The following is an 11,363-nucleotide window of genomic DNA, read 5'->3' as shown; positions in this document are numbered from 1 at the left end:
TTTGTCAGTTGTGGGCTTAAACTTAGGGCCTGGGCCCTGTCTCAGAGCTTTTTCACTCAAGGCTAGTGCTCTATCACTTTGAACCTCTTCGTGTTTTCTAGTGATTAATTGGAGGCCAGGGCTGGCTTTGAACTGTGATCCTCAGATCTCAGTCTCATGAGTAGGGTTACAGATGTGAGCCACCAGCACCTGATGCCACATTTTCTTTTCCTTTATCATCTTGGTCCACCATATCCAAGACTCTTCTGGATTCCCTCCCATTTTACATTCCTTTGGGGACACAGAGAAGGGAGAGGGGGGCAGGAAGGATCAAAAAAGAAAAAAAAAAGCAGACTTGTATATTTTATTTGAGCCTCATCTCTGGAAAAAAAAAAAAAGGGACAAGAATGAAAATTACAAGTAAGGCAGAGATGGTCTGGCACCAAAGCACCGCCGTGGGATGTATGCAGAAGGAAATTCACAGTAATATGTGCAGGAGGTGAAATGAGGTAGGGAATCTAGCGATGACTGCTGTCATTTAGTAATGTGAAGTTGGCAAGTGGAGTCACAGAGTGAGCATGGCCGGGCCCAACCCAGTCTAGGTCTCCCAACAAGTGGCCCTTTCTGGATGGGGAAGGAAGGACTTGCCGAGGTTTTCTGAGCCCTTATTCCCAGTTCACCTCCCAGGCATCCTCACTGTCAGTGCTCTCTCATGAGTAGAAGCCTGTATTTTGCCGTTTCCTGTCAACAGGTTGTGTCCGAGGCTGCAACTGAGAAGAGGATCTGGGAATCACAGGCTGATATTCAGGCAGTTTCTGCCACTGACCGGGAGACCTTGGTTTGGTTTTGGTGTCAGGCCTCCTCTCTCTTATCAAGTCCAGATATATCTCCTTGGGCCCAAGCTCAGGCTCATGCTCGGGCTCCAGCTCAGGCTCGATCTCGGGCTGGGTGTCAAATTCTATTTCAGCCTCCAGCTCTGATTCAGGTGCGAGTTCTGATTCAACCTCTTGATCCATGTCTAAAGTGATTTCCAGCCCATTCTGATCTGAATCCAGGATGGGCTCCAAATCCATTTCAAACTCCTCTTCTATTGGCTCCTGGGTCTTGGTGAAGCTCTGGGTTCCGCTTCTGGTGATTTCTGGAAGACTACTGCCACTCATTTTATATCTTGATTTGTCATTCTGAAATACACACAATCAGATTGATTAAAGTTGCCAAGTGATTTAACTCTTTTTTTTGTTGTTTTTTTTTTGGGGGGGGTCCAGTCGTGGGGCCTGAACTCTGGGCCTGGGCGCTGTCCTTCAGCTGTTCAGCTCAAGGCTAGCACTCTACCACTTGAGCCACAGCGCCACTTCTGGCTTTTTTCTTTTTGCTTATGTGGTACAGAGGAATCGAACCCAGGGCCTCAGGCATGCAAGGCAAGTGCTCTACCACTGAGCCACCTTCCCAGCCCCGCTAACTGATTTAACTTGGAGCAGTCAAGGCACTTCACAATGCAATAGGACTTAGCTTACCAGAATCAGGAATTCCTGGCAAAGTAGAAAATATTCTTACCTAAGTCTGATTTTCATCTTTATTTTCTCATTCACTGTTCTTTTGCCTACATTAACCCCTAACTTTTTGGCTCTGTAGTTTTGCTACCCTAAGATTGATGTCCAACCATTTATTTTATTTTTTTAAATTTTTTAAAATTGGTTGTGGGACCTGTACTCTGGGCCTGAGCTCTGTCCCTGAGCTCTTCAGCTCAAGACTAGCACTCTACCACTTGAGCCACAGTATCACTTCATTTTCTGGTGGTTAATTGGAGATTAGTTTCATGGATTTTCCTGTTTGGGCTGGCTTTGAACCCCATCTTCAGATCTCAGCCTCCTGAGTAGCTAGGATTGCAGTTGTGAGCCACCAAGCCCCAAGCTCCCAGGCTTTTTGATCTTATTTATCTTTCTAACTCCCAGTGTATCTTTGACAGGGCTGGGCAGGGCAGGCTATTTGTGAGCTGGCCTCTGGCTCTTTCTGACTCCTTTGTTTTTTCTTTCTTCTTTTTTTTTTGTCTGTGGGTGGTTGGGCTTGAACTCTGGGTATTTTCCCTGAGCTTTTCTGCTCAAGACTAGCACTCTACCACTAGAGCCACAGCACCACCTCTGGCCTTTTCTGTTTATGTGGTACTGATGAATCAAGCCCAGGTCTCCAGGCATGCTAGGCAAGCACTCTATCACTAAACCACATTCCCAGCCCATTTTTCTTTATTTTTTTTTTTTACCTTTGCTCCTGCCTTTCCTCTGGCTTCCTTTGGCTTTTTCTATCTCTAGTACATCCTCATACATTTATCATACTCATCATTCCATATCACATCCAAGATGATTAGCCAGCTTCCTAGCCTCCTCTGTGTTCTGGCTGTACCTCACTTACATTTCTATCCTTAGACCCTTACTGCATTTCCATATTTACTTACACATCTGTCCCTTACTAACTCCTTGTAGTAGAGCAGTGCCTAGCTTTCCATGACCCCAACACCAGTCCTGCAGCTTGAACTCAGGGTTTGGGCACTCAGTCCCTGAGCTTTTTTTTTTTTTCTCATAGCTGGTGCTTTACTACTTGAGTCACCACTTCATGAATGGTTTTTTGGTGGTTTATTAGAGATAAGACTTTCATGGACTTTTCTGCCTGGGCTGGGTTTGAACTGTGATCCTCAGATCTCAGCCTCCTGAGTAGATAGGATTACAGGTGTGAGCCATTGGTGCCCGGCAATCATATTTCTTTATTTTTCTTTCTTTCTTTATTTTTTGGGTCCGGTCATGGGGCCTGAACTGTGGGCCTGGGCGCTGTCCCTCAGCTCTTCAGCTCAAGGATAGCGCTCTACCACTTGAGCCACAGCGCCACTTCTGGCTTTTTCTGCTTATGTGGTGCTGAGGAATCGAACCCAGGGCCTCATGCATGCCAGGCAAGCACTCTACCACTGAGCCACCTTCCCAGCCCCCTGGTCAGATTATTTTCAACCTCTCAAATTCTGACACAGCCATACTAGAACAAAACAACCCCCCTACCCTTTCCTGACTATTGTTCCTCTTCCCTATGCCCGCCACTCTCCCCCAACCCCAGTGCTTCACTTCGTCCCACCTTGTCTGTTTCCGAGTAGGTTTCTTGTATCACTGTCTCAGACTCATCCACACTTAACTCGGACTCTGCCAACTTCCTCGTCACAGCAGATAGCACCGCATCATGGAGGCTGAGGAAAAACTGGGCTTTGGTGATGCCTTCGTCAAAGAAATCATTCCTCTCAAATGCCCTGACCACAGAAGCTGCAAAGAAAACCCAGCACGCACACAGTTGTCAGCACCTAGGGAGCAGAGCCCCCAGGGAGTAAGACACAGCCCTCATCTCGGGTGGAGGGTACTCACAGTGGCATCCTGCAATGAGCACCATGATGTTGGCATTTCGGAAAGCATTGCACATCTGCAGAGAGACAGGAAGTAGTGAGGGCACTTTGTACACACTAGGAAAGGCCTTCTAACTAACTAAATGGGAAAACCTCTTTGATCGTCCACGTGTCTGGAGTATATGTATCTCTGCCCTCCAAGTCTGCTCTATGAACTTTCTTGCATGGACTTCTGTGGATCAGGAAATGTCTGATGTGCTGGGAATGAAGACAAGGCCATCTCAGCTGGGCTTGCAGGGGGTGTGAGAAGGAGGGCTGCTCACAGTCTCAAGGGTGGGGGACAGTTCACATAGAGGATGTTTGTACGAGGAGGCCGTGGATGGAGACAGGCTTAGGTGTGATGGAAGAAGCCCTTTGGAGAGTGGTCTCAAATAGCCCTATCTTAGTGTTGTGGCTTAGTGATTGTGTGGGACCGTGGAAAAGAATTCAGAAACCCTGAGGGTCACATCCTAAGCTGCTCTGCCAATTTGCATTTGATTTCAGTAGAAAGTCACATCCTTACTATCAGGTGAGCAAACATCACATACTGACCTCAGGTTTACTCCAGCCTGTACAAGAGCTCTGGGGCATCCATCATCAAGTTCACTCCCAAGCCAGTCAATACTAACCTTAATAATCTAAGACTGAGTAGACTTCAACCCTAGGTGCTAAGTTAAAATGTCAAAAAAAAACTGGGTGCCAGTGGTAGTTTAAAGCCAGCCAGGGCAGGAAAGTCCATGAGACTCTTTCTTTCTTTCTCTCTCTCTCTCTCTCTCTCTCTCTCTCTCTCTCTTTTTCTCTCCCTCCTTTTCTCTCTTTCTCTCTCCCTCCCTTTCTCTCTCTCTCCCTTTCTCTCTCTCTCTCCCTTTCTTTCTTTCTTTCTTATCTTGTTGTTGTTGTTGTTGGTGGTGGTGGTCATAGAGCTTGAACTCTGGGCTTGGGCTCTGTCCCTATGCTCTTCAGCTCAAGGCAAGCACTCTACCGCTTGAGCCACAGCGCCACTGCCAGTTTTCTGGTGGTTAATTGGAGATAAGAGTTATGGACTTTTGTGCCTGGGCTGGCTTTGAACTGCTATCCTCAGATCTCAGCCTCCTGAGTAGCTAGGATTACAGGCGTGAGCCACTGGGGCTGGCCATTAAACTCTTATCTCCAATTAACCACTAGAAAACCGGAAGTGGCGCTGTGGCTAAAGCGCTAGGTAGAGTGCTTGCCTTGAGGTAAAGAACTGAGGGATAGCAACCAGGTCCAGAGTTCAAGCCCCATGACTGACCCCCCCCCCCCAAAAAAAAAGAAACAGAAACTGATTCTGCTTCATCTAGTATTAAGAAGACACAACAAAGTTTTGTGTGTGTGTGTGTGTGTGTGTGTGTGTGTGTGTGTGTGTGTGTGTTGGTACTGTGGCTTAGGCCTCATATTCTCATTTATTTATTTATTTATTTATTTATTTTTTGCCAGTCATGGGGCTTGAACTCAGGGCCTGGGAACTGTCCCCAAGCTTCTTTTGCTCAAGGCTAGCGCTCTACCACTTGAGCCACAGCACTACTTCTGGCTTTTTCTACTTATGTGGTACTGAGAAATCGAACCCAGGGCTTCATTCATGCTAGGCAAGCACTCTACAACTAAGCCACATTCCCAGTCGATTTATTTTTTATTCAATGCTGGCATTCTATCACTTGAGCCACACCTCCACATCTACTAGTTAATTGGAGGTAAGAGTCTCATGGACCTTCCTGCCCAAATTGGCTTCAAACTGCAATCCTCAGATCTCAGCCTCCTGAGTAGCTGAGAGCCACCAGCACCCAACAACAAAACCATCTTTGATCATGTGGTGAATCCTAACAGTCATTTGGTGGAAGACCACCACAGATGGACTTTAAATGACAATTAGTAGGAAAGGGAACTTGTTAGCAAAATGAGCTCCCTTCCCATAGCTTAGTACCCTCCTTCCCCTCTCCACAGCTTAGCATGCTCCCTTCCTAGGCAACACCAGGCCCATTTAGTAAAGGCAGTAAATAATCAGCCTCCAACCCCCTTTACCTTCTCTGGGGCATTTCTCTGGGGCGGCTAACACCATATAAGGCAACAGGAGCCCCTTAGAGTGACCTTCAGGTCTGGGCAGCTGCAGGACCCTTATCTACTATTTGGGCAGCAGCCATAAATCCTAGTCCGCCATGATGAAGCCCCTGGTCCTCATGTCCACACCAGGGTCTTCACCTCCTATCTCCTTCTAGCCCCTCCTAAGCCTCCTAAGTTACATAGGTCACCTCAGACAATAGCCAGTGCTTCTCACTTCTCCCTTGTGAGAAGGGGTCTTGCTGGCCCCTTTCCCAGCAATAAACCTTCCTTTGTTCTCTGTACCTGGATGTCTGCATGGTTTTCTGGCAAAGTCCAAATAATCTAACAGAAGTCCCTTGAATTAAGGAGCAAACTGGGTGATGTCACCAAGAAGAAAGGACTAAAAGGATTTTTTTTTTTTTTGCTGGTCCTGGACTTTAATTTAGGGCCTGGACGCTGTTCCTGAGCCTCTTTTTGCTCAAGTGCACTACCACTTGAGCCACAATGCCACTTCCAGCTTCATAAAAGGGTGAATGTAATTAGTGATGCGAAGAGAGCATTCAGGATGCTTCAATCTGGTCTATTGCTAACCAGGATAAAAGGGAGAATGTAACAAACACAGATAAGCTGGCAGAAAAGAGAAAGACTGCTTATTGAAGCTGAAACAATGAAAAAAGCTGGGCACAGGTGGCTCATGCCTGTAATCCTAGCTACGCAGGAGGCTGAGATCTGAGGATCCGGGTTTGAAGCCAGCTCAGGGCAGGAAAGTCTGTGGGATTCTTATCTCTAATAAATTAATCTGAAAAAGTGTAAAGTGGCGCTGTGGCTCAAGTGGTAAAGCACTAGTCTAGAGCACAAAGAGGCTCAGGGACAGTGCTCAGGCCCAGAGTTCAAGCCCCTGGACTGGTTTAAAAGAAAAAAACAAGGGAAAAGAAAGAAAAAGGAAAAAATGAAACAAGTATGGGTCATTATGCTAAACTGTGTGCTCCATACAGAAAGGAGAAAAATGAGAATTGTCCAACACCCCAAGATGATAGAAGTCAGGACTCAGGGACACAGTTTTTATTTTTTATCTTTTGTGCTGGTACTGAGGCTTGAACCCAGGGCCTAATGTTCTTGTTTGACTTTTTTTTTGCTTCAAGCTGGTGCTGTACCACTGGAGCCACACCTTCACTTCTGGTGTTTTGTTGGTTAATTAGAGATTTGAATCTCATGGAGTTTTCTGCCTAGGCTGGCTTCAAACTGCAATCCTTAGATCTCAGCCTCCTGAGTAAAGAGGATTTCAGGTATGAGCTACTAGCGCCAGCAGGGACACAATTTTGAAGGAAAATATTCCTTTTTTTTTTTTTTTTTGCCTGAAGATGAAAGCAATAGAAAGGAAAGTTGGGAAGATGGTACAGGTACCAGACAGAGGGCCCCAGCTTGTGGTTTCATTTCACCCCAACTTTTCCCACCTGAGCAGGGGACAAGCAGTGCTTGGCTTGGAGAAGCTGAACCTAGCAAGAATCATGGTGAGGTCTGTGTGTGTGTGTGTGTGTGTGTGTGTGTGTGTGTGTGTGTGTGTGTGTGTGTGTGTGTGTGTGTGTGTGTGTGTGTTTCCTGATAGCATTACATGTAACTCTGCGGATGCACAGGGAACTACACAGTGGACATGGCCCAGATTACAGCTTCCAGGGTGATAAGAATTTCCTCTTTTTCATTCTTTGAGAAGTAACCAATGTTTCCTGCTTCCTGAGCCAAGCCTGCTTCCACAAATCGGCTCTGAGTAGTTTTCTTTATTTGATGATTTTTTTTTTTTTTTTTTTTTTGCCAGTGCTGGGGCTTGGACTCAGCATGGGCACTGTTCCCGAGCTTCTTTTGCTCAAGGCTAGCACTGTACCACATGAGCCACAGTGCTACTTCTGGCCTTTTCTGTGAATGTGGCACTGAGGAATCGATCCTAGGGTTTCATGCATGCTAGGCAAGCACTCTACCACTGAGCTTCATTCACACCCCATGCTGATTGATGTTAAGCTAACCTTCAGTGTTCAGATTTCTGGTAGCCTAGAAATTCTCATAACAGCAGATCCATGACTGGCAGGAATCCCTGGGCATGGGGAGTGAGTGGGGGTGGGGGGCGGGGGGATGGAGGGTAAGGCAGTGCCTCCTGGATACTTACCTGTCTTAAGACAATCGAAGCCCGAGAATCCACATAATGCACCATGGAGAAGTCTAGGATGATGGTGTGGATGCTGGGCTGAAGGGAGCATTCTGAGTAAGGAATGATGGATCTACTCCTATCCACACTTTCAGTATTATTGTCCGGCAGTGGAATTGAGTTTTGTCTTGGGGGGGATGCATAAAGCCAGTTTTTGTCCACCTCCTCATAGTTTTGCTCTGGATATCTCTGAGATGTAGAAGATATTGTGTAGGGCACTTGGTCCTCGGAAGAATTTTCGCTCATGTACATGTTCTCAAAATAGGAGCAGCGGACCAGGTTGATGGATGATTCAGATTCCATTTTACTTTCAAATCGTTCTAAGTAGATGATCTGGGACAACAGAGGGAAAGCAGGGCTGTGGTTAGACACCAAGGAGGACTGGGAGTATTTGCAATTCTGCTTTATCTGCCTACTAGCTCACTTCCTTCTCTGTTATGCAATGTCTCCCCAAACTAAGCTACATTCATCTTTCCTCATCCTCACTTCCCAACCTCCTGTGTCATCACTGCCATTGCTATGGTCCTCATGGACTAGATTTAAAATCACTCTTTGATTTATTCCCTTCCTCTATGCCTGCATGCTAATGAGTCTCTAAAGGTTAATAATGCTGTGTGTGTGTGTGTGTGCGCGCGCACACGCTGGTGTATGCTGGTACTGGAGCTTGAACTTTTGCATTCTTATTTGGCCCCACGACTGACAAAAAAAAAAAAAAAGTCTCTCAGATTTGTCTGCCCAGGCTGGTTTCAAATCTTGATCCTCAGACCTCAGCCTCTTGAGAAGCTAGGATTACAGGAAAGAGCCACTGATTCCCAGCTCAGAACACAATCATTAAGTCACTCAGAAATGAAACCAAGGAATGCCTGATAGTCTCAATCACCAGCCATGCTCTCCTCCCCAACCGTAGTCCAGACTTTGCCTATAGATTCATGCCAGAACCTCAACCTGAAAAAGAAACAGGGACCTTGCCGGGCGCCAATGGCTCACGCCTGTAATCCTAGCTACTCAGGAGGCTGAGATCTGAGGATCTCGGTTCAAAGCCAGCCCGGGCAGGAAAGTCCGTGAAACTCTTATCTCCAATAAACCACCAGAAAACGGGAAGTGGTGCTGTAGCTCAAGTGCGCTAGCCTTGAGCTGAAGAGCTGTGGAACAGCGCTTAAGCCCAGAGTTCAAGCCCCATGACTGACAAAAAAAAGAAAAGAAAAGAAACAGGGATCTTTATTCCTGAGTAAAAATCTTCCAGTTCCAGTTTTCTCTCTGTGGTCCATCTATAAATCAAAATCCCCTGAGGGTTTTGATATATGTGTGTGTGTGTGCATGTGCGTGTTGTGTGTGTGTGTGTGTGTGTGTGTGTGTGTGTGTGCGTGCCAATACTGGGGCTTGAATTCAGAGCCTAGGCACTGTCACTTAGCTTTTTCACTCAAGGCTAGCACTCTACCACTTGAGCCACAGATCCACTTCCTGCTTTGGAGATAAAAGTCTCATGGACTTTCCTGCTCAGGCTGGCTTCAAACTGCAATCCTCAAATCTCAAACTCCAGAGTAACTAGGATTACAGACATAAGCTACCAGTGCCCAGTGATTTTGTTGTTGTTGTGGTTGTTGAAAGAAACTTTATAAAACATGAAGACAAAAGTAGGAACCAAGAGGCATTTCTTACCCTGGGCTCCGGCTGAGGTTCTTCACAGTCACAGAAGCATTTGCAAATACCAGCACCCTGTAGACTGGTGTCCCTTTCATTAAACAGCATGTAAATGTCTTCTTCTCTAAGAGGCACCCGTATCAAATCAAGCTGAAAGACAGAAGAGAGGAGAAAGTACTAGAAAAAAAGGAGGGCCAAGGGGCAGGAGAAGGATGCTTGGCCCACAGTGGAGCATGTGGAAAAGGGAAGGCAGTTGGCTACCTCATTCAACAGCTTTTGTTTTATGTGGTGTACATTTACATATGTGATGGAGTTACAGAACTGGAAGATTTTTACCCCAGGGATGAGTATAACCTGCAAGACAAAAACAGAAGTTGAAAGAAAATGTGCAGGCTTTTTTTTTTTTTCCAGTCCTAGGGCTTGAACTCAGGGCCTGGACACTGTCCTTGAGCTTCTTTTTGCTCAAGGCTAGCATTCTACCACTTGAGCAACACTGCTGGCTTTTTCTGTTTATGTGGTACTGAAGAATGGAACCCAGAGCCTCATGCATGCTAGGCAAGCACTCTACCACTAAGCTCCATTCCCAGCCCTCTTTTTCTTTTTCTTGAGAAAGTATTTTGCTATGTAAGTCAGGCTGGCCTCAAAGTTCTAATCTTCTGCTTTAGTCTACCTATACTAGGATCACTGCAACTATCTAAATTCTTTTATAAAGGAAGCTTTCAACCTATTATAGAGTCCATACCCTTCCCTGTTACAAAGAAAAGACAGGGCTGGAAAGGTGGCTCAGTGGTAGAGTGCTTACCTTGCATACATGAGGCCCTGGGTTTGATTCCTCAGCACCACATAAACAGAAAAAGCTGGTAGTGGCGCTGTGGCTCAAGTGGTAGAGCGCTATCCTTGAGCTGAAGAGCTGAGGGACAGCACCTAGGTCCAGAGTTCAGGCCCCATGACTGACCAAAAAAAAAAAGCCAGAAACATTTTGCTTATTTATTTATTTACTTAAGTCACGGTACCAGGGCTTGAACTCTGGAGCCCATCAGTCTCCAGTAGCTTTTTCACTCAAGGCTGGTGTTCTACCACTTGAGCCACACATTCACCTCTCTCAGATTGATCTCACTTCTGTCAGATTGGTCTGCCCAGGGTAAGTTCAACCCATGGCCTTCCCATCTCATCCTCCTGAATAGCTAGAATTACAGGCATGATCCCCCAGCACCTGCATTTTCCTCTCATTTTTCACCCTCTGCTTTTTCTCTTTTCCATCACATTTCTCACTCTTCTCTTTATTCTTAGCCTTCCTCTTTTGGATCCTTATCTGATTGCAGAACTATCAGGACTGAGCTGCTTAAGAACTGGTTCCTGGGGCTGAGAAGGTGGCTCGGTGGTAGAGCGCTTGCCTTGCATGCATGAGGCCCTGGGTTCGATTCCTCGGCACCACATAAGCAGGAAAAAAAAAAAGCCGGAAGTGGTGCTATGGCTCAAGGGGTAGTGCGCTAGCCTTGAGCTGAAGAGCTGAGGGACAGTGCCCAGGCCCAGAGTTCAGGCCCCAAGACCGGACACCCCCCCCCCCAAAAAAAAAGAACTGGTTCCCTTCCCCCAGCATCTCCTTCCCTGCCCTTTGTGAATGGGACTTCAGCATGGCCTACAGCAGTGAAACTAGGCACTGGGCTTGGTCCAACCCCATTCCTTTGGCCAAACAGTGGTGCTGATTTTGGCTCCTTACCTCCCTATAGTCATTGACACTTCTGTAAATGTTGGTGTTAGGAATCTGACCCAGGAGCAGAATCTTCGTTCTGGAAAGAAACACACTTGACTGTAAGACTTTAGGGAAGCCAGGCTTTCCCTTACCGTAGCTAACCTCCTATTACCTACCCCAGACAAAGTACCTGTGTGAACGAACCGTGATGATGAAGAAGGTGAATATCAGGGAAAAAAAGAGTCCAACATCCAGTCCCAGAAAAATTGCAGACAAGAATGTCACCATCCAAATAACCTTGTGGAAAAGGCATTGTGGGGAAAAAGGAAGACCGGGAAATCAAGAATTCAGCAAAATGGAGAATACCAAGCCTAGCTCTGATTCAC

At 46.4% G+C, this 11,363-nt stretch overlaps 1 protein-coding gene across 1 annotated transcript in view; it reads right to left on the bottom strand.

Moving 5' to 3' along the window:
• Positions 1 to 431: 431 nt before the first annotated feature.
• Positions 432 to 11,363, bottom strand: part of Slc26a8 (solute carrier family 26 member 8) — a 57,894-nt gene continuing 46,962 nt past the window's right edge. Inside the window, exons 13-20 of the mRNA XM_042684182.1 lie at positions 11,168 to 11,274; positions 11,005 to 11,074; positions 9,546 to 9,638; positions 9,303 to 9,434; positions 7,605 to 7,976; positions 3,375 to 3,429; positions 3,094 to 3,275; positions 432 to 1,160 (exon numbers count right to left, since the gene is read on the bottom strand). Coding sequence (XP_042540116.1) covers positions 690 to 1,160; positions 3,094 to 3,275; positions 3,375 to 3,429; positions 7,605 to 7,976; positions 9,303 to 9,434; positions 9,546 to 9,638; positions 11,005 to 11,074; positions 11,168 to 11,274 — 1,482 coding nt within the window. The 3' untranslated portion in view covers positions 432 to 689. The remainder of the gene's footprint in view (positions 1,161 to 3,093; positions 3,276 to 3,374; positions 3,430 to 7,604; positions 7,977 to 9,302; positions 9,435 to 9,545; positions 9,639 to 11,004; positions 11,075 to 11,167; positions 11,275 to 11,363) is intronic.

The sequence above is a fragment of the Dipodomys spectabilis genome, unplaced genomic scaffold (genome assembly GCF_019054845.1).
Source record: "Dipodomys spectabilis isolate Male_0828 unplaced genomic scaffold, ASM1905484v1 ptg000085l, whole genome shotgun sequence".
NCBI lineage: Eukaryota > Metazoa > Chordata > Mammalia > Rodentia > Heteromyidae > Dipodomys > Dipodomys spectabilis.
This window is presented reverse-complemented; position numbering and strand designations above follow the sequence as displayed.